Genomic DNA, 27,936 nt, shown 5'->3' on the forward strand with positions numbered 1-27,936 from the left:
GTTCTTAACCTTTTTGAACTCGGGGCCCAACTTTTCTACTGGCTTCGAGCCCACTTAAATAGTAATCATAGTCTTGATTTTAATCACATTCAGTGATAATATCTAATGTACTTACTGGATAAACCTTGTAAAATGATAGGAAAGCTTGTGTTAATCAAAAAGATTAGGTCAGGCTGATTACAAAAATGAATACTAATCAAGTATACTGCAAAACAGAGACTCAAATAACTGATTAAAAAGTAAATTTACATATAATTACGCAGTGCTAAAACAACATTAATAACATCAATAAAACATGTATAAATCTTAAATAAAATGTAAATAAAATGTTGTGAATAAAAATGTGTCATATTTTTTGCGCCTAAGAAACTTCTCCATGACTTAAGCTTCAGATTTGTTTGATATTGCCATTACTGCCACAAGTGGCAGAAAAGTGTAATACAACTGAGTACTGCTGCGTCCTGAGAAACTGAATTTCGCTGCCCAATAATGCCCTATGGTTAAGAAACACTGATCTAGATAACAAAAACTTTTTTTTTTTTTTTTAGCAGGCCTGAGGTCCGATCTGGGAGGCGCCGGTTTTGTGATGGTGTTTTTTCATAACTAACAGCAAAAAAAGCTAGCAAAGCCCAAAATGAATCAATTAAATGTGTTTTATTCAGCTTCTTTAAAAGGTCATGTGATTTTTTTTCCTGCAAATTACCGTAAAACACTTACCGTCTTTGTTGTCTGCATAACATGTAATGGTTGCGCTTTGGTCAAAAATGTGCATATATTTGGTTTTACAGACGGTTTTCAAGCCACTTTCTGACCATTTCCACAGAATGCGCCGTTTTGAGGGCGGTCTTAATTACGTACCGAAGCAAAGCAAAAGGATTCCCCCCCTTTCTCACAGCTATGTGTGTGTAACTGAGCCATTTTGCACATTTATTTCAAACGTGTGAACTAAGATGAAAAAACAGCTGCCAAAGAACAGTTTTAGCCTTGATAAATCACACTGCGAGTGCTAAATGATTATAATTGCATCTCCTCCTACCAGTGTTGTGGCCGTCTTTACAATAAGCATGTAGTCTGTATATAAATGAAGACAGACACGCTTAATGGGCTGCGCTCTCGATTTTGGTCTTTTAAAAAACAATCCTCTGCACACAAGCTTAGTGGAGCAGCTTAGCGTGAACTAACAAACTTGCACGTGTTTAAATTCACGTAAACTTTTAGTAGATCAAGCCTGTACTATATTATGGATTAAATGTATGTTCTCATTTCATGGAACAGTAAAATACAAGTAAACTACTGCTAAAAAATAATATAGGAATTGCCTCTACTAAGTTTTGATTGGAGTTGGTTTGTTGAACAGCAGAATTACGAAAAAATACCTAACTTTCATGAACAATTGTAAGGGGTAGAGGCTTACGCTAAAGAAAATCATTCGTTTTGCTGTTATAGTCCGCTTGCATTGGGGTCAAGAGAGGGCATATGGAGCTCGGGTGACAAAAAGTTGCAACCTAATTGTGAAACCAACTACTGCCTCCTGCAGGACTAGAGGCGAGCGGCATCGTTCAATTACTACAATGAGCCGAATATCACAGTATTTTTGGTGTTTTGTATTTCGATCCTAGAGGTGTATACACGCAAACCGACATTAAAAGACTTTTCCCAAAGCAATACATAGCTTTTCTTCCTGTCATTCACACACATACACCAGTGACCTAGCTACATTGGTCAGTAGCTATCTATGTATGTATCTGCAGTACATAAGGTATAGACAGTATTTAAAGTATCTATTTAAAGCAGGGTTATTCATACTAGGACCGGCGGGCCAAATTGCAGACGCCGGCGGGCCGTATTTGGCACGCAAGACAACGTCTACAATTAGGCCCACTAGACGGAACAAGCACAATTAATATGGCCGGGTGTAGAGAAACCATCTCATATACAACTAGCCAATGGTCTAATATCTGCCAGTGTGTCGCCATCTGGTGGCCAACGAAAGTTACTCAAACATTAATTGTACTCGCAAGAAGGCACAGCAGAGCTTTTAGTTATATGACCCAATCAGAGCAACCTTCCCGAGTCATGATGCAGAAAAAAAAAAATCAACCAACACAGAAATTTAACAAACAAGGTCACACATAACAACCTGCTCATTGAACCTTGTGGATATTATAAAAAATGTATAATCAATAAAAACAGTTAAAAAATTACACCCATTTAAATCCACAAAGAGGAAGGATGACCGTAAAATTAACGGTGGTTTTCACACCAAATTACTGTAAATCAAAAAACTGTTATTTTTACGTAACAATAGTGGTACTTAGCTGTCAGTTTTTTTACCATAAAAACTTTGGCAATATTTGTTTTGCAGTGCATTAGTATAAATTAAAAAAAAAAAACAGTACCAAGATTATTCTTTCTGCAAAATTCTGGCGACTGAGCTGCTACTTTTTTTTTTTTTAACCATAAAATCCACATTCTTTGTTTTTACAGTGCATTACTTTAAATGGAAAAATGCTACCACTGATGATTTTGCGGTAAATCTACAGACTTTTTTTTTCTACAATGTAGCCTTGCAGACATACAAGCAATGGTTGTACATCTTAAAATAGGTCAGTATGAATATGCATTCAATTTGGTAGCCACCCTTTGGCGGGCCAAACATCATGACAAATTTGGCCCCATGGGCCCCACTTTAGGCATCCCTGATCTAAAGTATCTATCTCTCTATGAGACCAAAACACTGTGTTCAGCTCATTTTGAGTATTTCTTTCTAGCAGCACATTATACATTGACTTGTGATTCTCACATTGGGAATAAAGCCTGGGGGAATCAGTTTGCTGAGCACAGTGTCCCAGATGACGTCCGACATGCAGTCCAGATCCTGCAGCTCCGCTAGAGAGGAAATGCGCTTCTGGACGTCTATGCACAGCAACTGAAAGGGACAGAAAGAGTCCGTTTAGAAGAGAAAAAAAAATACCTGCTTCTCCACAGAGAGACACAGTCCCCGCTGAGACACGCGCAGCCTGAGAATGAGGATATGTAGCTGGGGAAGGAGACAGAGGGTGCAAGAAAGGGAGAGTGAGAGGGGCAAAAGACAACAAGTTCAATATAAAAGCAAATAGCGATTGAGGTGAGTTGGGCACGTTGTGAAGAGTGAAGGATAATGTTCAAATATGTTGTACCTGGAATTCTGCCCTTTTGCTCTCTTAACACCCGTTACACACACTTTCAGTTGCTCACACACACACACACACACACACACACACACACACACACACACACACACACACACACACACACACACACACACACACACACACTCACACACACACACACACACACACACACACACACACGCACACACACACACACACACACACACACACACACACACACACACACACAAACACACACATTGATGCGGTTGGAATTGGCAATGAGGTGCAGGGAGTCTGATCAAGGAGCAATGCAACAGTTAAGACTGCAGTGGATGGCTGCCAAGACTAAGCCCACGTACTCCGGCTCAAGCCTTAGCAGCTGACGAGGTGTTACAGGAGGCTTAATGCAAAAAAGAGCAATGGACCCCAGACACTTCATTATAAGCGCTTTGTTTCATCCCGTCTTCACGAGGCAAAGCGGTGTTACTTTGCGTGTTTCCTTTACATGAGAACATTGGTTCCTATAGGTGAAGATCACAGAAGCAGCAACAGCGGAGTTGTGTCCTTTGCGCTGCGCAAGGTAATACGTTAACGCTCTCATTGCACCCCTACATCAACCAGCTGAGATAAATTAACGACACATACTCCTAAAAACCAGTGTCCTTTGAAGTTAACAAATCTCGCTTAGAAGTTGACTTCACTATATTGCAATTTTTATGTATTTTTGGCCTAAATATAAGCATTTTCAACCATAATCATGTCTAAATTAAAAAATACCAAAAACACATCTGAACTACGCAGTGCTGTCCAGTACCTGTTTACATGTTTCATCCTCATAAATTCATCTTCACTTCAGTATCATCAAACCAGTTGTAGTATTTTCACAGGTTGGTGGTTGGGATTAAGAACTGTGTGTACAAGAGTCTATTTTGCTGTACCATATATGACAACTAACTGTTCATAACTTTTATGGACAGAATTTCTAGGCACAGTGAAGGTGTTGAGGGGTTCCGGTTTGGTGGCCGCGGGATTAGGTCTCTGCTTTTTGCAGATGATGTGGTCCTCTTGGCTTCATCTGGCCGGGATCTTCAGCTCTCACTGGATCGGTCCGCAGCCGAGTGAGAATCAGCACCTCCAAGTCCGAGTCCATGGTTCTCGCCCGGAAAAGGGTGGAATGCCATCTCCGGGTTGGGGAGGAGACCCTACCCCCAAGTGGAGGAGTTCAAGTACCTAGGAGTCTTGTTCACAAGTGAGGGAAGAGTGGGTCGTGAGATCGACAGGCGGATCCGTGCGGCGTCTTCAGTAATGCGGACGCTGTATCGATCCGTTGTGGTGAAGAAGGAGCTGAGCCGGAAGGCAAAGCTCTCAATTTACCGGTCGATCTATGTTCCCATCCTCACCTATGGTCATGAGCTTCAAGCGGCCAAAATCAGTTTCCTCCGCTGGGTGGCGGGGCTCTTTCTTAGAGATAGGGTGAGAAGCTCTGCCAACCGGGAGGGACTCAAAGTAAAGCCGCTGCTCCTCCACATCAAGAGAAGCCAGATGAGGTGGTTTGGACATCTGGTCAGGATGCCACCCGAACGCCTCCCTAGGGAGGAGGCCACGGGGAAGACCCAGGACACGTTGGGAAGACTATGTCTCCCAGCTGGCCTGGGGACGCCTCGGGATCCCCCGGGAAGAGCTGGACGAAGTGGCTGGGGAGAGGAAAGTCTGGGGTTCCCTGCTTAGGCCGCTTCCCCCGCGACCCGACCTCGGATTAGTGGAAGAAGATGGATGGATGGATGGATGGAATTTATGACAATACAGTTTAGTAGTCTTATTTGCTATCATGTCTGCTATAGGGCAGCACGGTGGAGAAGGGGTAAGGGGTTAGTGCATGTGCCTCACAATACGAAGGTCCTGAGTAGTCCTGGGTTCAATCCCGGGCTTGGGATCTTTCTGTGTGGAGTTTGCATGTTCTCTCCGTGACTGCGTGGGTTCCATCCGGGTACTCCGGCTTCCTCCCACCTCCAAAGACATGCACCTGGGGATAGGTTGATTGGCAACACTAAATTGGCCCTAGTGTGTCAATGTGAGTGTGAATGTTGTCTGTCTATCTGTGTTGGCCCTGTGATGAGGTGGCGACTTGTCCAGGGTGTACCCGCCTTCATCCCGAATGCAGCTGAGATAGGCTCCAATACCTCCCGCGACCCCAAAAGGGAAATGCCGTAGAAAATGGATGGATGCTATATTGGATTAAAAGGGTATACAAGTGACTGTTGTTTTTATTTCATGTCTATTGCTTGGATTTTATCTAGTTTGCACTTTGTCTGTATTATTACTATTATCATTATTATCGACTCCTCTTTGCCTTACTCTTCTTATTTTCCTATTTTTAATAGTGTTTGATCTGTTTTTGTTGTTGTGGACAAGTGTTGTAAATTAGCTTTGGCTACAAACACTATGATGCATACATTGGATAACTGTTTCAGATATCTATGTTTCTTGTAACCTTTTCATATATATATATATATATATTTATATGTATATATATATATATATATATATATATATATATGTATATATATATATATATATATATATATATATATATATATATATATATATATATATATATATATATATATATATATATATATATAAAGAAGCAACGTCCGGCTCATTAAATATGCGTGGTGTACAAGCAGCGTCCGTTCTCAGGCGCCATTTGTTTTCGGCTGTACGAACCATTCAAATCGCGAAAAGGATAAACCTTTTTTCTGAGTTCCTCGAGAGGTTATCAGGAAGGGCTGAGGAGAACAACATTTTAGGAAATGACGACAACAAAGTGGTACACACTCTAGTCCAAGGGAGCAGAGTTGAAGATAAATAAAGGTTGAATATATATATAAATACATGTAAACAAGGTCTTAAGGATGTTAAAGGTTTATATACTGCATTACCCAGAAGGCTTAGCGCTGCAGACAGAAACCAGAAGTAGGTCCGAACGATACGCGGAAGGACAACAATTGTGCAGTTTGAGCTTTGAAGAATTGATATATTTTAACATGATGTTGTTCCTCCTTTGTCTTTACAACAAACATAAGTTTTGATTAGACAGTCCACATATGAGTGCTCCTCAGAGGCAAGTTTGATTGCCGGAATTGACATTGATTAGCCAAAATGTGCTGGAAGTTGCGGGCTTTGGACAAGGGTGTGAGGCTGCATATAATTGGTTAAATTTGTATGAATTTGCACGATCGCAACATTGCAAATTCTTGGAGGGACTGTATATTCAAATGAGGTTCTTGTTAAGCATGTTCCAAACAAAAATAGCATGACCAATAAAAAAGAGACACTAGAGGCAGACAGAAGATGCAACAACACCATCACGGGTGTAGAATGAAGATGAGTCATGTTGAGTCTGGTTGTACCTTTCTAAGAAGTGATTTCATCTCCGTGGACCAGGCTGCTGGGAAGCTGAGGTGGACCTTATGGAAGGTGTGAAGGATCTCATTGGCTGGTGTGCTGGACCTCATCACGTACGGCCTCTGTAACCCACCGAGGAGACGAGAGTATATCTTAGAAACGTATGCTGTTCAACTGTCCACAGGAGTTTCTTTGACAAAGTAGTCTTAAAAGCAATCAGGAACTTGTTCTAGTCCTCCCCTCCTACTGCCTCTGGTTCTGTTCATTTTCTGCCCCCAATAAGGAAAAATGACACAAGAAAAGGGATCATTTTGAGATAGATTTTGTGCCCAGTTTCTTCAGTTGATGTATTAGAATCCTTGCTCTTGTGATCATGTGTTTGATTTGCCACTTTCCTTAAACATTCTAATGTTAAGTTAATGATAAGCATTGGAACTGAGATTATATGCATTAACATTTTCATTAGCAATGACCAAGTGGGGTGATATTAGCATTTTTTTTTAACTGATTGGCAAATGAGCCGCCGAGCCCAGCCGATACTTACCGCAACTGTGTACCAGTGTTTATATTGCTAAAGATTGTACTCATGTGAAAGATTCCTTCAAAGTAAATTGTACGGTCAGGGGGACACGGTTATATTTCTAAATTAGGTGTTACGCACATGCAGGAAGGTGCATGTCTTGCCAGAACACCGGTTCAAATTTGAGAGCAAGCTGCAACGTACGCGCCGCCTATACACAGTGCGAAGCCGCTCCTAAGATAGTAACCTTCACCACCATTGCGGGAGATGAACTAAATTTCTTCCAATTATCATTATCACTGGAAGACTAGAGGAAAAGGAATGGCTAAGCACACACGCACACACACACACACACACACACACACACACACACACACACACACACACACACACACACACACACACACACACACACACACACACACACACCAAGCAGGACGACACGAGAAGCTAACCGCTAAAGTTTCAATGTTAAGTAGGGGTGATCGATTCAGATGTCGAGACTATCGATACCTTGTATTGTCTCAGTATAAAACTGTTACTTAAGTTATTTAAAAAAATATATTATTACAAAAAAAAAATGTGTTTTTTAATTTTTGTTATTGTTTACAAACTCAGCGAGTGAGTCTCTGGATACAGGAAGGCTTGAAGGGCAAAACCCAAACAAATTAAATGAGAGCCAATAGTAGTTTTTGCTTTTGTGTAGTTATTGGGCATTGGCCACTTTGTAGTATTTTGTTAAATTTTTTAATGTAGCATTACATTTATCCATCCATCCATCCATCCATCCATCCATCCATCCATCCATCCATCCATCCATCCATCCATCCATCCATCCATTTTCTACCATTTGTCCCTGCATGTAACATTAAATAACTCAAATTTATTACATTATCCCAGTGGTTTTTAAACTTTAAACATTTTTTTTTTTTTACCGAGTATTACTTCAGAAAAAACTTGGCTCTTCAAGTACCACCATATTGACAGACATTAAACTACAGTAGCGTAGTAGGCATAGGTATTCAAGGCAGAGGTTTGATTTAACAGGTATATCTAAAATTTTTGACCACTGTAACACAGTTTGAACAGTCACACTGTGTTTGAAATTGTACATAGGAAAAAAAAACATTGTACTTCAATTAGGCGATTCTTTGGCGTACCACTGGAGGGAGATCGCGTAACAGTAATGGTACACGTATGACATATCCAGTTTACAACAATACAAGCCAATTCTAAATGTCATAAAAAAAAAATTAATAAATTTGTTATTGTGTTTACTATAGAAACTTGCTAGAAAACATTCTCAGTTCTATAATGTCAAAATATTTGATCGGGATTGGAAATCCGATCAGAGGCCATAAATGTAGATCAGGACATCCTTACTTTCATTGTTGAGTCTCAAACCACTAAGAAAAGCAGGCGATTAAAACATAGAAATATTTTGTGACTTGTTGACCCAAGTCCTATAGGTCAGTGGTCTCCAACCTTTTTTTATCCGGGGACCGGTCAACCCTTAATAATTTGTCCCGCGGCCCTGGGGGTGGGGGTCTTTTATTTTATTTATTTTATTTTATTTATTTTTCTTCTTTGTCATGAAAAAGGGAGGTTTTTGTGGTTGGTGCACTAATTGTAAGTGTATATTGTGTTTTTTATATTGATTTAATAAAACAAATAAAAAATAAAATAATAATAATTTATTTATTTATTTATTTTTTTAATAAAAAAAAATTCTGCGGCCCGGTGGTTGGGGACCACTGCTATAGGTGACAGCAGAGTGGTGTATAAAGAGAGTATGGCCAACTAAACAACAGGCGCCATTACTGCTACCAAGGAGGATGTGTGGCTGCGCCTGAATACATGCAATTACTATCGTGATGACGTTATTTTGCCTGATGAAATAAAACAAAATAATAAGTCTAAATCAGCTCATAAACTTACAACAAAACATGCTTTTATTTCGCAAAAGTATAATTTTGCGAGAGTATTTGAGGCACTCTGCTGCTACATTCCCGCAGTGGTTCGTGACCAGCAGGCACTTGAACGCGCACCTGACGCCGCAATAAACATAAAAAAATACACAGAGCGACCAGAAAAAACTAAAAACGTATTACCCTCATTTGACCAAAATTTTAGTTGGCTTTGGACCAACAATCACGGAGAAATTGTGACTTTTGTATGAAGTCTGTCAACTGTGGTGGCTGCCTCCAATGTATGTGTAATCAGTGTAGGCATGACTCATTATGTTTTATTATAAGTGATCTTTCTTTATGTAACATATTAAGTGAAATAAGTGTACTTTTGTACTTATTTCTCCATATTTCTGCAAAAAACTAAGACATGGTAACACTGGCGAGCAGTAAAGAAGAATATGGAGTAATTTTTGGTCCGCAACACATTTTACTTTATTCATTGTGTGAATGCTTTGGTTTTCTACACCAAAATTAATATATTTATTCTCCAGATTTTGGCACGCTCTGTCTTCCACATTTTTCACCTGATTCAAACCGAATCAAGGGATTTCCCTTAACAAATTCCAAAAATTCCCAGATTTCCCGGAATTCCAGGTTTTACAGGACATTTTTACCATTCAAAATAATTTGGCCATCTTTCAAACTTCCACCATTTCCACATTTTTCAACCAATTAAAACTATTCCAGCTTTACCATATTCCACTCATTCTGGAATTTGAAACTATTAATTTTCCAAGTTCAAAAAAATTCCAGGAATTCTCAGAATTCCCATTTTTTCAAACCCTTTTTTGACCTTTTTTTTTGGCGACTACTCCTATTCCACATTTTTTAACCCACTTCAATTGTTTCACTGTCCAAATATTCCTCTTAATTAAGACAAAAAGCAAAGTTGTTTTTTAAACTATAAAAATTCCGGGGTTTCTCAAAATTACAGGAATTCCTTAATATCATTTCTTAATTAAAATTTTTACTATTTCACTATTTCTTGACCAATTTGAAGAATTCCAACACCAATCATTTCAACTTGTTCAGACCATTGAAGTTTCTTATAATTAAAAAAAAAAATCCTGCTTTTCCCGAAATTCCCACATTTCGGGGAAATTCCTGTGGAAATTAATGAGACATTACTCAAAGTTGCAAAACTCTCACATTTTTCATGTGATTTAAATGGTTCCAACTTCAAAATATTCAGCTTGTTTGTGAATTGTGTGCATTACTTCAACAATTATTTAAAAATTCTAGGATTTCAGTCAACTTCAGCATTGGAGCATTCACAGGCAATTCCTTCAGGAATTGCCTCATCGAGTCATTGATGTTTTTTTTTTACCACTTCGTGTATTTTGTATGAGATTTCCGTATCATTTTTCTCATCTATTTTTACACCCACAATTTTGTTTTATTTTTACCCATTTAATATCTGTCTATTTATATTTATGTTTGACTTTGTCTTCTGCTGCTACCGAATTGCATTATTTTAGTTTTACTGAGATTCAAAGATATTATGTTTTTATCATCTATTTAATTTGTTCATTTCTGCTGTTATTATTTGTATTAGTTTCTGTGTGTTCTCTCCTGAAGAAAACGCAGACATCGTGTCATGTGTTTACCTCTCACAAGACGCCGTAATCAGTCTAGTTTTGATGGCGAACCTTTACTTCCCTTGCTCGTCTTCTTTCCGGGTTGAGAGCAATGTAAAAGCTTTCCACAACTGTCGTGGGTGAAGCAGCCCCATGTTGCACAACAGGGCATTTTTACACTTCGAAAAACGAACGAGGAATCACTGCAAACGCATAGCATTAGCTCGAAGTTGGCAGTCGTCATGGCGCCATGTAATCACGTGCCTTTTGACCAATCATGGAGGAGATTGCCTGAAACCGAGTTGGCCATACTCTCTTAATACACGACTCTGGGTGGCAGTAATATATCTTAATGGGATATATGAAGATTGAGTGGCAGGATTATGCATCGTCTTTAATTCCATGACATTTGAGTTCAAGTCCTCCAGATGAGCCCGAGCAGAAATAAATAAAACCCCATTTGAGGGAATCAATTACAATTACACGCCTCCCAAAATAACCGTGAATATATTTCCATATTCTCCCGGAGCCATCCGTCTCGCGGCGTGACTAAAATGTTCAAGCGTCTTTACCACTAAGGTCAATCTAAATGCAAAATTCAATTTCAGCTTTATTATTGCCTTCTGATTGTAGCTGAGATAGGCGCCAGCGCCCCCCGCGACCCCAAAAGGGAATAAGCGGTAGAAAATGGATGGATGGATGGATTCCCTTCTGTTTTTATGGAGACCGGAGACGACAGGTCTGGCTCGCTCAACTTGATGCTTGTTTCCTACCTGCCCTCGGAGCAGCTCGTAAGCCGTGATGCCCAATGACCACCAGTCCACTGAGAAGGAGTAGCCGGGGTGGGAGCCTTCGAATGTCTGAAAGAGCTCAGGAGCTGCCATGGTACCAACGACCAACCATGGAATATTAAGTATTCGTGCACTGCTTTGCATTTTGGGGGCATTCAAGAGCAAACACTTGTTTTCTCACCCATGTATGGCTTGGTCCCTGCAATGGATGTCGCCTTTAGGTCGTCTTTTACAATGGCTGCAATGTTGAAGTCTGTTAGGTGGACGTGACCTGTTGAAAAAGGTTTACACAATTTACATCAATAAAAAGCTGTAGTGGCAAGAATTTAAAGGCCTACTGAAATGAGATTTTCTTATTTAAACGGGGATAGCAGGTCCATTCTATGTGTCATATTTGATCATTTCGCGATATTGCCATATTTTTGCTGAAAGGATTTAGTAGAGAACATCGACGATAAAGTTCGCAACTTTTGGTGCTGATAAAAAAGCCTTGCCTTTACCGGAAGTCGCAGACGATGACGTCACAAAGGTGATGGCTCCTAACATCCTCACATTGTTTATAATGGGAGCCTCCAGCAGCAAGAGCTATTCGGACCGAGAACACGACAATTTCCCCATTAATTTGAGCGGGGATGAAAGATTCGTGGATGATGATATTGATAGCGAAGGACTAGAAAAATTTTTTAAAAATAAAATAAAGTTTTAAAAAAAAGCGATTGCATTGGGACGGATTCTGATGTTTTTAGACACATTTACTAGGATAATTCTGGGAAATCCCTTATCTTTCTATTGTGTTGCTAGTGTTTTAGTGAGATTAAATAGTACCTGATAGTCGGAGGGGTGTGTCCACGGGTGTCTTGAGGCCAGTGTCTGAGGGAAGTCACGGCAGATACAAAGTCCGCGCAAACTCCACAGACGTCCGGTAAGAGGCGACTTTTTAACACAATTTTCTCACCGAAACCTGCCGGTTGACAAGTGGTCAGGATCCATGTTCGCTTGACCGCTCTGATCCATAGTAAAGCTTCACATCCGGGAATTTTAAACAAGGAATCACTGTGTGTTTGTGTGGCTAAAGGCTAAAGCTTCCGAACTCCATCTTTCTACTTTGACTTCTCCATTATTAATTGAACAAATTGCAAAAGAATCAGCAACACAGATGTCCAGAATACTGTTTTATTGCGCGATGAAAAGGGACGACTTTTAGCCGCAAGTGGTGCTGCGCTAATATTTTTTGACAGTCCGTAACGTCACACGCACGCGTCATCATTCCGCGACGTTTTCAACAAGAAACTCCGCGGGAAATTTAAAATTGCAATTTAGTAAACTAAAAAGGCCGTATTGGCATGTGTTGCAATGTTAATATGTCATCATTGATATATAAACTATCAGACTGCGTGGTGGGTAGCAGTGGGTTTCAGTAGGCCTTTAAGACTGAATATTGTCATGACCTGTTTTATAAGGTCATCCCTTTTGGTTTTGTGGTGTTTTTTGCCTGTGTTGGGTGTTTTGTTCCTGTTGAGCGCTCTTGTTTTGTTATATTGCAGTAGCTTTACCACAGCTTCTGCACACTGTTCTCACCACCTGCTTGTGATTAGTGATTAGTATTCTCACCTGCTGCCAATCTTAAACAGAAGGCTTTATAAGCCAGCCTCACTGCTTAGTCGAGGCCGGGTCATAGTTTTTTTTTGTTACTGGTATTTGTGCTTTGCGACTACGGATGTAAGTGCTCTTTAGCCTTGGCTTTTGCTGCTTCTTGTGCACTTCCCTGTCGCCATAGTTTTTGTTTTTCTGTTTATTAAATACACTTTTAGCTGCACACTATCTCATGTCTCCTGTCTCCACATCTTGGGGTCTCAACTACCGCGATGATGCCAGTGCGTAACAGAATATGACCCGATTAGCCATTTTCAAGACATGTTTTGTTCCCTTTGTTTTGTCTGGTATTGTTCCCCAATATTTGAATCCATCCAATCATTGAATCTCGTGTCCATGATTTTATTTTATCACTTTTAGGACACTTTTTGTGTTGTGGCTGCATCCCTCCAGATTAGACGGTGTGTGTAAATTCTAATGTGAAATTTAAAGTGTTAAATGTGTCACATATATTAAGTGTGAAATGCAAGGTTGTACGTTTTGTACATGACTCTTGTGTATTCTGGTAGTATTCCTACACTTATAAAAAAGTGTGGCAAATTGATGGATTTTTCTTCGCCAATGACCACAGTGTTTTTTATTCAACAAAAAGTTTTCTTAAAACACCTGCAGAGACACTGAAAATATATGTTTTTGTTTATCTTTTGGACAAGTTGGTTCACTGCAATCACTACGCTCACTCCAGTATTTCCTTCTGCTTAATGCTTTGAACCAGAAGTAAAAGTGCCGTTTAGTCTACTTTTTGTTCCTAGCGTTTCTACTCGTATATTTTTTTTCATTCATCGCTTCAAGTTTTACAATATAACCAAAACTATTCATACCTACAAGTACTAAACCGTCACATGTATGGTTTCTGCATTGATATCTCCAAGTTTTACAATAGAACTAAAATAATTCAGACTTACTGGTTTTAAACTGTCACTGTTTATATGTCATATGTGCTATCATGATCTAATTAAGATGACTTCGTTAACATTAGCTAATATGCTAACATGTGTTAGTATTAAAGTTAAAGTACAAATGATTGTCACACACACACAAGGTGTGGCGAAAATATTCTCTGCATTTGACCCATCCCCATTGATCACCCCCTGGGAGGCGAGGGGAGCAGTGAGCAGCAGCAGTGGCCGCGCCCGAGAATAATTTTTGGTGATTTAACCCCCAATTCCAACCCTTGATGCTGAGTGCCAAACAGAGCGGTATTGGGTCCAATTTGTATAGTCTTTGGTATGACTCGGCCGTGGTTTGAACTCACAACCTACCAACCTCAGAGCGGACACTTATTACCTCACAACGGCATTATTTTCATATTGTTCAAATTTCACAAATAAAATTCACCAAAACGAGAGCGTGGATTTATTAAGTCCTTTTTTCTGACTTGAGTGCTATAATAATAATAATAATGGATTAGATTTATATCACGCTTTTCTATTGTTAGATACTCAAAGCGCTCACAGTGAAGTGGGAACCCATCATTCATTCACACCTGGTGGTGGTAAGCTACATCTGTAGCCACAGCTGCCCTGGGGTAGACTGACGGAAGCGTGGCTGCCAGTTTGCGCCTACGGCCCCTCCGACCACCACCAATCATTCATTCACCAGTGTGAGCGGCACCAGGGGCAAAGGGTGAAGTGTCCTGCCCAAGAACACAACGGCAGCGATTTGGATGTCAATAGGTGGGAAGCGAACTTGCAACCCTCAGGTTTCTGGCATGGCCGCTCTACCCACTACGCCATGCCGCAGCTAGTGGATCCAAAACAATGACGTCTGTTTTGTTTGATCAGCCGTTTTACTGCCATGTTACAGGTGGCGTTTGTAAAAAATTAAGGTAAGTAGATAAACATCAAAAAAATCTTTGTGCAAATAACTCATTTCATAATGTATATCTGCAGCTTTTAGTCCTTTGCGGCTAATGTATGGGGAAAAAAAATGTTGTTAAAAAATGTTGCGGTTGCTGCTTATATACCAGTGCGTTCTATAGTCCGGAAATACGGTATTTACCACAGAAGTTGCTCAACAATACTGCCCGGTCCGCAAATATCAACTCAAAAAAGACATACGATTTTAACCCAATATTGAGAACTCAAATATTGTTCAAAAACCAAACGGCGCAGTCTGTAGAGGTTCGAAGATGGTTTGTAAAACATGATCAATGCAAAACTTTGATCAAAGAACCATCATTACATGTTATGTAGTTACTGTATGTAGACCACAATGAAGTATTTTGAATGTAGAAACATTTTAAATATATAAGTATGACACCTTTAAAACATGTTATCTCCTCTTCATGGATCCGTTACATTTACCTCAAGTTTCTTATTAATTTGTTTCTATTTATTAATTAACAATTGAGGAGAGACTGGCTTTGTAAATTTTTTGACAGATGGGCTGACGCAGCGGGGGGGACGGCGTGGCGAAGTTGGGAGAGTGGTCGTGCCAGCAATTTGAGGGTTACTGGTTCAATCCCCACCTTCTACCATCCTAGTCACGTCCGTTGTGTCCTTGGGCAAGACACTTCACCCTTGCTCCTAAAGGGTCCTGGTTAGCGTCGTGCATGGTGGCTCCCACCATCAGTGTGTGAATGTGTGTGTGTGAATGGGTGAATGTGGAAATAGTGTCGAAACGCTTTAAGTTCCTTAAAGGCCTACTGAAATGAGATTTTGTTTTTTAAACGGGGATAGCAGGTCCATTCTATGTGTCATACTTGATCATTTCGCGATATTGACATATTTTTGCTGAAAGGATGTAGTAGAGAACATCGACGATAAAGTTCGCAACTTTTGGTCGCTAATAAAAAAGCCTTGCCTGTACCGAAAGTAGCAGACGATGTGCGCGTGACGTCACCGGTGTGAGGGCTCCTCACATCCTCACATTGTTTATAATGTGAGCCACCAGCAGAAAGAGCAATTCGGACCGAGAAAGCAACGATTTCCCCATTAATTTGAGTGAGGATGAAAGATTCATGGATGAGGAAAGTTAGAGTGAAGCAAAAAAAAAGAAAAGGCGACGGCTCCAGGCAGCGGCAGTGGGAGAGTTTCAGATGTAATTAGACACATTTACTAGGATAATTCTGGAAAATCCCTTATCTGCTTATTGTGTTAATAGTATTTTAGTGATATTATAAAAACATATCTGAAATTCGGATGGCTGCGGTGAACGCCAGTGTCTCTGAGAGAAGCCGAGGAGCCAAGATCATGGCTGCCTTTTTGAGCTGCAGGATGAGGTCACGTAATGCACTCAAGTCTCCGGTAAGAGCCGACTTAATATCACAATTTTCCCATCCAAAAACTTGCTGCTTGTTCGCTTGACCGCTCTGTGTTAAAGCTTCACAACAAACAAAGAAACACCGGCTGTGTTACGGTGCTAAAGGCAGCTGCAATCCACTGCTTTCCACCAACAGCATTCTTCTTTGACGTCTCCATTATTAATTGAAAAAATTGAAAAAGATTCAGCAACACAGATGTCCAAAACACTGTGTAATTGCGCGATGAAAAGAGACGACTTTTAGCCGTAAGTAGTGCTGGGCTAATATGTCCCCTCCAACCAATAACGTCACAAACACGCGTCATCATACGCGTCATCATTCCGCGACGTTTTCAACAGGAAACTCCGCGGGAAATTTTAAATTGTAATTTAGTAGACTAAACCGGCCGTATTGGCATGTGTTGCAACGTTAATATTTCATCATTGATATATAAACTATCAGACTGCGTGGTCGGTAGTTGTGGGTTTCAGTAGGCCTTTAAAATAAGGTATAAAAAGCGCTATACAAGTACAACCCATTTACCAAGTAAAAGCGAGCTCCATGAATAATATTCATATTTAATAGTGCTAACTCTCATCTTCTCCCCTCTTCTGTCTTTTTTCCCCTTTGCTGGATTTGGAATGGGCATTTTTTTTACACCATCGCCACAGAAGTCCCTTTATGGCTGTACAATGGTTTAACAGATTATCTCATCGAGTTGACCAGGATTATAACTGTTGACGTTTCATCCTCTGTGTGCAGTATTTATTGTTCTATATTTAAATGCTCTCTCTCTCCTTGCAACTGCCTACTAGTAGTAATAGGAAAAATACATCACGTACTATACTGATTATTTTCAATAATAACTCCACTATGGATTTATGCAGGTCATTTGACTACACAGGAACTTTAAAGACTTTGTATCATATACAAACACTCAAACTGTCATTAACAAAGCTGGTGTGATGATGTCCCAGATAATCGCCTCAGCTTTTATTTGATATCTCTATGGATATTTAAACATAAACACCGCTATTAAATTAGCTTTTATTCACCTTAGCATCTTTTTTGCTAAGCCCTGGTAACAGTGGGACATTAATTTTGGTTTTAGGTGGTATTTTTCGGCTATTTTGGTGCGCTTATTGTTAAGATCCGTACTCAGATCTTCTCATATTATTGTTTATTGTTTCCATTGTTGTATCACTCCGTCATTCTACTTCTTATTTCCTGTTTGTTCCGTCACCATGGTCACTCATTAGTTCACCTGCTACTCACGGTACCGCACACCTGCTACAAATAATCACCTTCCCTTTATAAGCCTTCCTCTTTTCATTCTTCCGCCTGGGTTCTTAGTTTGCTCTCACGCAACTATACGTCTGTTTTGATCGTTTGCTTTCACGCAATCCCTACTATTTTCCCGAGCTCTCATGCTACGCACCTCGTCATTAGCTCACATGCTAAATGTTTTATTTACTCCTTTTTGTGTGCCAACGTGCCAGTTAAATTTCCTATTTTGTATCTCCTAGTTCACATACTACCGTCTTTGGTTTGCTTTTTGTTAGCTCCAGTGTTGTTATAGCTCTCCTTCTGTTATTTAGAATAAATTGGTTATATCTTACCTTTGTTGTGTTCTTCGTTTTGACGCATCCTCGAGGGAATCGAACCCGGCACCACAATGCCGAACAGGAGTTACACTTATCCCTTTAAAGACCCGAAGTAAATGCTATATGCAACCTTTTGTGCTGAATCCCACTAAATTGACAGTTACTAATGATGGAATTGCAGCGTTCAGACAATCAGTGCTATTTAATAGGCATTAATGGGACATTACTTTTGGTTTTAGGTGGTATTGTTCGGCTATTTTGGTGCGCTTATTGTTAAGATCCGTACTCAGATCTTCTCATATTATTGTTTAGTTTCCATTGTTGTATCACTCCGTCATTCTACCTCTTATTTCCTGTTTGTTCCGTCACCATGGTCACTCATTAGTTCACCTGCTACTCACGGTCCCGCACACCTGCTACAAATAGTCACCTTCCCTTTATAAGCCTTCCTCTTTTCATTCTTCCGCCTGGGTTCATAGTTTGCTCTCACGCAACTATACGTCTGTTTTGATCGTTTGCTTTCACACAATTCCTACTATTTTCCCGTGTTCTCACGCTACGCACCTCGTTATTAGCTCACATGCTAAATGTTTTATTTACTCATTTTTGTGTGCCAACGTGCCAGTTTAATTTCCTATTTTGTATCTCCTAGTTCACATACTAGCGTCTTTGGTTTGCTTTTTGTTAGCTCCAGTGTTGTTATAGCTCTCCTTCTGTTATTTAGAATAAATTGGTTATATCTTACCTTTGTTGTGTTCGTCGTTTTGACGCATCCTCGAGGGAATCGAACCCGGCACCACAATGCCGAACAGGCATTACACTTATCCCTTTAAAGACCCGAAGTAAATGCTGTATGCAACCTTTTGTGCTAAATCCCACTAAATTGACAGTTACTAATAATGGAATTGCAGCGTTCCGACAATCAGTGCTATTTAATAGGCATGAATGACCAATCACGCTTTAAAAAAGGAGCTTACCATGTTCATCCAGTAGTACGTTGTCAGGCTTGATGTCTCTGCAGGGAGAATGACAACACAGAGAATAGAGATGAGATTACCTTTTTTTTTTTTTTTTACTGCGTCATGGGCTATACAATAAAGATAAAAGGAAATTTGCATACAATTGTATTCCTAATATCCATCCATCCATCCATTTCCTAACGCTTATTCCCTTTGGGGTCGCTGGTGCCTGTCTCAGCTATAATCGTGTGGAAGGCGGGGTACACCCTGGACATGTCGCCACCTTATCGCAGGGCCAACACAGATAGACAGACAACATTCACACTCACATTCACACACTAGGGCAATTTTTTTAGTATAAAATTCAACACTATTGTTGAGGACATGCAGAGGCAGTACTCGCAAAATCCACCTTAATCACAAAGTAAAAATGTTATAAAATTGCCAGTGGTTTTTATGTTAGCATAAATGATGACGTTGAGGTGCTATTTTAAACTCCTAATGACAGGACATTCATGTGAATGTAAAGTTCATTTTAATAAGAGCCATCTCTTTCTGCTTCCTCTCATTACAGTCAGCTACCCTGCAGGAAGCTACTGGTATTTCGCATATCAAAGGCCACGCTGACCTGGGTTTTGTGCATGGGGCTGCACCGCCGTATCAAGGGGTCTCGGTGCTCAGGTGGGAGTGGTGAGAAATGTCGGCAATGTAAGCCCTAATTAGCTGACATTTGCCTCAAAGGCTGCCAGTAGGGGAGAGACAGAAATGTGTAAAGAAAGAAATCTTCCTTCATTGTTGAATCACTGGGATGTCATTGAGTAGTCATCGATATTTATCTTGATATGATACTCAATGGGCTAAAATAAAGGTTTGTGACAAGGTGGATCATGATTGCTGGCGACGTGACCCCTAGATGCAGAGAAGGTAGGCAAAGTGCAGACTTTTTATTAGGAAAAAAAATAAATCCAAAGACACACCGTAAATATCAGTCAACAAACCAGTGTCGCCTTCTATCCTTGGGACACTGCGTCAGGACATATTGGTTAGGGACCACCTAACACGTAATCAAGAGCAGGTGAGGAGAAGCAGCTCTCAAGCCACAGGTAAAGTGGCTGAGAAAAAGGGCAGACAGGATATGGACCGATAAGTAAGAGCGCTGGAAAGGAAACATTAATACAACCTGACATGAATGTGAAGTTAATTATATTTATATAGCGCTTTTCTCTAGTGGCTCAAAGCGCATTGCATAGTGAAACCCAATATCTAAAGTCCATTTTTAAACCAGTGTGGGTGACACTGGGAGCAGGTGGGTAAAGTGTCTTGTCCAAGGACACAGCGGCAGTGACGAGGATGGCGGAAGCGGGGATCGAACCTGGAACCCTCAAGTTGCTGGCACGCCCACTCTACCAACCGAGCTACACGGCCCAAATGCTCATGACAGTGTATTAAAACACGTGCAAACTTGATAGCGCACACGAAGCTGCTCTACTAAGCCTGTCCGCAGAGGAGTGTGTCTCTTAAAGGGAAATGCACTTTTGTGGGGGAATTTTGCCTATCGTTCACAATCGTTATAGAGGACATGACGACGGATGTTTATTTTTATTTTTTTTAAACATTTTAACGTAAATAACCTAACGTAAATAAAATAAAAGTCCGCTTACACTGGAGACAATAGAAGGTTCTCTATTTCGCCCATAAAATCCAATAAATAACCATTCAAAAAGCGGCAATAACACTGCATTTTGACATTCCTTGACTTGAATATTAACCAACTATCAGTGTTATTTCCTCACTACCTTGCTCCCTTGAATTTTACTTTAGATCATAAATCCTGCCTTTCGCCTGAACAGGAGAAGTCTGACTAGGTATTTCGACAAGTTGCTACACTTTGACTGCCATTGAGGACCCGGAAATGGCAAACAAAAACCCAGAAAAATATGCTTGCTCCTGGTCCCCCCGCCCCGTTTCTTTGTGGGGTTTATGGTCATTTTTCATCTAAATGGAAATATATGAACATCCCAGCAGTCGGCATCCTAATGACAGCAGACCTTATACAGTAAGTGATGTTTTATTATGTGTGTTGTCTCTCATAAAGTCTGCAGTGAGTAATAATCATTGATGAAGAAAAAAAGCAAACGTTGTGATGCATTTTCGAAATTATTGCGCCGTGTATGCTCAAAACGATCAAAATACGTAAATATTAAAAATTATTCATGTTCCAAATACTTAATTACATACTGTGGAGAGACGGAGCCGTCGGGCCGACAGCAGGATAGGACAGACAGCGGTCCTACCCGAGATGGCGGGCAGGAGGCGGAGCATACAGTGGAGCGGAGAGGCGGGGCGCACTTGGAGCGACGCTGCAGCAATCCGAGTCAGGTGCGTAAACGACACACCTGCTCTCAATCCCTGCATCTTCTGCTGCAGCATAAAAGGGGAGAAGGAGGAGCAATCCTGGCAGAAGTAGGAGAAGGAACAATCGACGACGAAGAAGACGAGAGCGACCCGGAGAGAGATGAGCCCCCGCGGAAGACGCAGCCACCGGCCACCGAAAGGCGCGCCGAGACGAGCAGGAAAGGAGGTCGTGTTAGAAATTGGCGCGATCGGCTGGAACGAAAGCATGTTTATTGAAACAATAAACAAGAGTCAAACCTGCTACAATGCGTCTTGCATCGATGGTCCATGTAACCCGCACGATGACGGCTGGAGACCTGTCACACATACATACTTACAACATGTATATAAAACCTTAATGGAGGGATTTAGGTGTTTTTCAGGGCTTTTTAGGCGGAATAGGCTCCATGGTAAGCAGACTTTTGATCACGTATATTTAATATTTAGAATACAAAAAAAAAATCCGTCGTCAAGTCTTTCTTAATGATTGTGTGAACGACCAGCAAGATTCCAAAAAATAGGGCAGTTCCCCTTTAATTTAGCAAAATGGAGAACACAACACATTTAGCGTGTTAATCTTTGTGTATATGCAGAATATATGTTGATTACTAAAACGGCCACATCAGTAGGCGGGGGGTGAAGCACATACAATCATTTAGCACTTGCATCTTTATTTTGCACGTTTGAAATGTTAGTGCAAATTGGCCGCGGTAAGAAGGAGGCGATCAGCGCAATATGTCGATGGAGAGAGCGAGAATCTTCCGTGCTCGTGTCGGCAATCAACATATTTCTGTCAGATACATAATATTACACATCTGTTCACCAATTCCAACTTTGAGCTGTTGAAAGATTTAAGGTCTGATTTGGAGACTGCAGATATTATGTTTTCCTTAATGGGGTTTATTTTTTCATTTTGGAGATATTTCACATAGGAGGTATTATTAACATCTAACCTAGATGAAAAACAAATTCTTGCAAAATGCATTTTCTTGCACCTGGATCATTAACATAGCTGTTTGTTGTAGATGCACTCCAGTAAAAGCTTCTTTAAAATGGCCAGAAAAAGTGATACATACATATTACATTTGAGTCACATAGTACAAGCAAAAACATTTTTTTAATAGGGTGGTCTGCACCACTTTTGCACTTTTTCCCAATTGTGCACGCCTTCTTAGTAGTTTACATGCAACACGCCCACTAATAAAAAACACAATTTTATAGTTTGCATTTATTATTTGGATTTTATTAGATTAGACCTAATACATTTTATATTTAGTTTAGTTTAGTTTATTAAGGATCCCTATTAGTCTACACCGCAATGGAGGCTATTCTCCCTGGGGTCCAGGCAAAAACATCACACAATCACAAAACAAAAGATTACAATGCAGTACAACATGATCAAATAATAAAACATTGTAATACAAAAATAGCAACAACAAAGAACAAAAAAATAATAACTTCGAGTTTACACAATTATGTTCATACCAAAGATAAAAACAGCAATGTACAAATAGATATACATATTTTTGCTAAAATAAAACAAAAAACCAATGGCCTAAAATATACACATTAGTGTACCAAAGACAAACAATAAGTGACGAAAAAGTACCATCCATCCATTTTCTACTGCTTGTCCCATAGTCAATCAAATAGTCAATAGTCAATAAAAACAGTCATGATATTAGGTACAATCAAGAATAATCTCTTTCCGCAATACATCTCCTCTTAGTCTATTCTTAAAACCCACTGAACTGGTGGTTGACAGCAGATATTGTAAGTGATTGCCCTACACATAACTGTCTTTTTCAAAACATCAGTTTTGGGTTCAAGACGGGTGAGAGCACCTCTTAGGGCTAGCCTGGTATCATAGTTGTGACTGTCACTAGCAAGCAACAGCTGAGAATATAGATATGAACATTTATGGTATGTATAGATGTTTTTTTTTAAATAGAATCAAACTACATGCTAGTCTTTCAGCAACTTTCATCCATGACAATTCATGATGCATGATCTCAATGCCAGTCCTAAATCAGCATTGGAGAGCAAGTCTGGCAGCTCTGTTTTGGGTAAACTGGATTTTATTTAGTTCTTTTTTAGATGCATTAGACCAGATTGCTGGGCAGTAGTCAATATGTGACAATATGCATCGGTTAACTGACAAACAGGTGATAATTGGAATTGAAAAATATATTTACAGTAACAACTTCATTTTTTAAAGTTAAATGATGACTTTGGAGTGCATGAGAAAGAAGAAAGGAAAACGTAGCATTAAATGACCCATTGATCATCTATCAACAAGTATATTGCACAACATAGCAGCATCCAATGTTGTAATATCATTAAGGAGTAAATTGCTGATCCAGCAGTTTGCACAGCTGGAAGTTTATTGTGAATAGTGAGTGCACTGTAAACCCTCTGTACTTTTCAACTTCGTCACGTCCGTTGTGTCCTTGAGCAAAACACTTCACCCTTGCTCCTGATGGGTGCTGGTTAGCGCCTTGCATGGAAGCTCCCTCCGTCAGTGTGTGAATGTGTGTGTGAATGGGTAAATGTGGAAGTAGTGTCAAAGCGCTTTGAGTACCTTGAAGGTAGAAAAGCGCTAAACAAGTACAACCCATTTACCATTTATTTATTTACTTTTATCTTGATCTGCGCCAACGTCAGACAAATACGACCAAAACAAAACAGTAGTAATAGAGAAGAAAAGACATCATGCCTATTTTGAGCAAAGTTATACGAAGTGCACAATCGGCTTGGTGCAAGCTGATCCAAGCGCCTTTTCTCTCCAGTTGACTGCTTGGACAAGCTATTAGCAGGATCTAATGGCCTCATTACAGCTTGCTATCAGACGCAAGAGGGGTAACTGAAACCTGTACCTGGTCATAAGATCCTGAGCTGATACCGGAGCTGGGCGAGCACACCTTACCTGAGGGCCAGGTCTAGGACTTGTGCACGAAAAAACTCTGTACTATTATCATTAAGAAATTACATTTGTAATATCTTTACAAAAAAGGTAATTACTTGACAATTTTGATAAATGTTAAAAAAGGTAGCATGGTGATTTTGATTTGAGTAGTTATCTCTTAATGTGTTCCATGCTCACTAAAGTGCAACTTTATTTTCTTAAGATTGCGACTGGTATCCTTCTATAACAACATGCATTTCTTTTAATATTTTACATAGACATTGTTTTCCTATAATAATACACATTTTCACTAGAATACATTTGTGATTATTGAGGAATAAATCTGACAAATAAAGTTGGAATATTATGAGAATGTAGTTATATTGTTAACTGAAAAATAAATTCTAATATAATAACGAATTTATTCTCTTCTTTCGCGTCATATTTTCTTTTTATGTTACAACTTTATTTTTGTAAAATTTACAAATCTTTCCTGTAAAACTACAAATTTATGTTAGACATTTTTTTCAGAAATCACACTTTAGTCTTCCAATTCTACAACTTTTTTCTTTTTAGTATTTATTTTCCTTTTTTAGCGTGTGTTGTCTGTCTATCTGTGTTGGCCCTGCTATGAGGTTGCGACTTGTCCAGGGTGTACCGGCCTTCCGCCCGATTGTAGCTGAGATAGGCGCCAGCCCCCCCCGCGACTCCAAAATGGAATAAGCGGTAGAAAATGGATGGATGGACAGCGTGGCCTTAACATTTCTTTGTATTATTTAATGTAAGATAAGGGATGTTCCAATAAACGTTTTTCCCTTCCGATACAATACTGATATTGGCGCCTTGAGATACCGATATTGATCCAATACGATATCAGCAATAATTAATTTGTAGTGCGGGATATTAGGAACGGTCTGATCAAGTGAAATCAGTCAGAAAACGATGGTAAGGCTGACAAAACTCAGCAATTTATTCATAAATTGCTGGGGCGGTTTAGCTCGGTTGGTAGAGTGGCCGTGCCAGCAACTTGAGGGTTGCAGATTCAATTCCCGCTTCTGCCAACCTAGTCACTGCCGTTGTGTCCTTGGGCAAGACACTTTACCCACCTGCTTCCAGTGCCAACCACACTGGTTTGAATAGATATTGGGTTTCACTATGTAAAGCGCTTTGAGTCACTAGAGAAAAAGCGCTATATAAATATAGTTCACTATAAATGTCTGGAATGCTGTCTGTAAATTGTAGTGTAGTGGTAATAGTTGTTTGGCCACACCTGGTAGCTACAATAATTCATGGAATTAAGCTCACAATTCAAGAAATTGAATGATGCGGACACATTTGTAACTGGGTACTTTCTAATTTGCTTTGGCCTTGGAGACTTTGTATCTGTAAGCAACATGCAACTATAATTGTTTATATTGCTGATTGTTGTGTTTTAGACTGCAACATTGTTCAAATAAGGACGCTTATTATATTTGTCTAGCTTGTGTGCTTAGTTGTTGGGTAGCCGCTAGCTTCTAGTAGCCTATATCACTTTTAAGGTACCTTTTGTAAATGACTTCACAAAAACGCGAGACCAACCTTGTGTGCTTATTGAAGGACATTTAGATGTCAATTTTGCAAAGTAAACATGCTGCACAACTGTTTGTATCGGAGCGATTATGTCTGAAAGTTCAGATGCAAGTCAATTTTGTCACGTTGGGGTCGCATGGTTTCGCAGTAGTCGTTTCTCCAAGATGCAGAAGGACGCCTGGTAGCAACGTGCAGGTAGGAATGATGATTTAATCCAATAAACATGGACAAAAATAGGAAAAAAATCAAACGTGGGAAGCTACAACTAAGTTAAGCAATTTACTAGTAATCCAAAAAGAGCAAGAACAAGTAGTACAACGTAACTGTTGCATGTTGCGAATAAGATTGCCAGGCAGAGTGAAAAAATAGGTCTCTGATTAGTGACTGGGAGCAGGTGAGCATGTGAGTGTCCCGACAACTTTTCAAAGGTAGGTGACAAAAATCAGCAACCATGGTAGAAAAGAAAACAAACAAGGGTGCTGAAACAGAACGAATCACCACTAAAACAAAACAAAACATGATCCGAGCAATGGATCATGACCAATATGATCTGTTTTTTGCTGTCTTTGGACCGATATCAATTCCTACTCCGGACTTGTCTATTTAAAATAGTGAAACTCTAACCCTAAGACTAGAACTGCTGCTTAATTTTTTTCCAAGATAGCGCTGCTGTAGTGGCTGCTGTTGGCAGGAGCTCTGTTCTCTTGTGTCATCCTTTTGTGTTTCCCTCTTGTTTTCATGTGTTATTATATTTTTTTGCCTTTTGGTCCGGGAACTTTTGGGACTGTGTGACAAGGGTTGGCACTTTTGTGACCTCACGGTGCTTTTTGTGGACCTCTGGATCTGCCTCTCGGGAGCCTTTTGGCCATGGAGACCAGCTGCTGGGTCTCTGCCACACCAGGGTCGGTTTGGAGGGACTGGAGGAGATGCGGATGAGGGGACAGGGCTGTGGAGCTAGCACTGGGCGCTGGGACGGAGAGGCTTCGCGGTGTCTTGGCTGGGTGAGCAGGTGTCTGACACCTCAGTCTCCTTGGACGTATCCTCGCTCATCCATTCGGACTGGACACTGGCCGGGAGTGGAGTCGGCTGTCTTGGTTGCTTTGTTGGGTCTGCTCCTGTCTCTGGCCATGCTCCCTCCACCCCAGCGGGCGATTGCATGGAACACCGCAGAAGCCACCATAGTGTATATGTTTCTTTTACTTAGTATTCATAGCTGTATGTAGAAGTGGCTGGTTGTATCCGCTGCTTTAATGTCTTTAATGTCCTCTGTATTCTTTGATGTTTGATGTTTTCCCCTTACACACATGTGAGAGGGATGTGTACTATGGCTATGAGTTGTTGTTTTTTTTCCCTCGGCCTCAGTCTGCACCCCCTCTCCAGGGCCCAGGCTAAGACCGTTTTTTTAATTTTATTTTACCTGTATCTCATCTTTTTTGTAAGGGGCGCTGTAAGCCGGCAGACCGGTCAGCGATCCTGTTCTGTCTACCTTAATGTTTGTCTGATCTTGAATGGGATTGTGCTGAAAATTTTAATTTTCCTGAAGGAACTCTCCTGACGGAATAAATAAAGTACTATCTAATCTAATCTAATCTAATATTTTCCATGACCAAAACAAATTAATTTGTGTCACTGCTAGACTACAGAGTTTTGAACAGGGCTGTGTCGAATGCAACAAGAATGTACAACCTCGCAATTCAAGGATGTCACACTCTCAAAAATAATTATTTCTAACGACAATAAACATACACATTAGAACCAGACTCGCGAGAGTTCTGGCGAGCCATCAACCATCAATGAGGTTCAGACAGCCTTTGAACGTCAACTGAAAGCCCAGAGCTCCAGTCTTGCAAACCGCGATGACTCCCTTTTTTTTCTTCTTTCGGTTAAAGCAAAGCAGTTCTGACAAGTGTGAGAGTAGCACAGGTGTACGTGAGTGTATTTTCTCTCACATTGGGAGATGTTCATTCCTTATTCATTAAGGCACGATGAGTTTGGCTGCTGCGGGATGACGACAAGTTTGAAGACTTTAGAGTAAAAAAACCGTCCAAAACGCACTTTTCAATTACAAATCATAAATAATTGACTCAGTCAGAGCTGCGAAGAAGGTCAGTCTGTCTCGCCCCTACTGCGGAAATTTGCTTTCTACAGACGAGACAGATTGTTGGCAATTAGTGGGGTAGTCGTGAC

At 40.2% G+C, this 27,936-nt stretch overlaps 1 protein-coding gene across 2 annotated transcripts in view; it reads right to left on the bottom strand.

The window, feature by feature from the left end:
• LOC133551658 (serine/threonine-protein kinase 32A-like) overlaps positions 1-27,936 on the bottom strand; it is a 159,520-nt gene that overhangs the window by 31,950 nt on the left and 99,634 nt on the right. For both annotated transcript variants that reach the window (XM_061898605.1, XM_061898604.1), the window contains exons 6-10: positions 18,900-18,937; positions 11,603-11,692; positions 11,404-11,507; positions 6,569-6,685; positions 2,804-2,929 (exon numbers count right to left, since the gene is read on the bottom strand). In XM_061898605.1, the coding sequence (XP_061754589.1) occupies positions 2,804-2,929; positions 6,569-6,685; positions 11,404-11,507; positions 11,603-11,692; positions 18,900-18,937 (475 nt within the window). The remainder of the gene's footprint in view (positions 1-2,803; positions 2,930-6,568; positions 6,686-11,403; positions 11,508-11,602; positions 11,693-18,899; positions 18,938-27,936) is intronic.

The sequence above is a fragment of the Nerophis ophidion genome, linkage group LG04 (genome assembly GCF_033978795.1).
Source record: "Nerophis ophidion isolate RoL-2023_Sa linkage group LG04, RoL_Noph_v1.0, whole genome shotgun sequence".
NCBI lineage: Eukaryota > Metazoa > Chordata > Actinopteri > Syngnathiformes > Syngnathidae > Nerophis > Nerophis ophidion.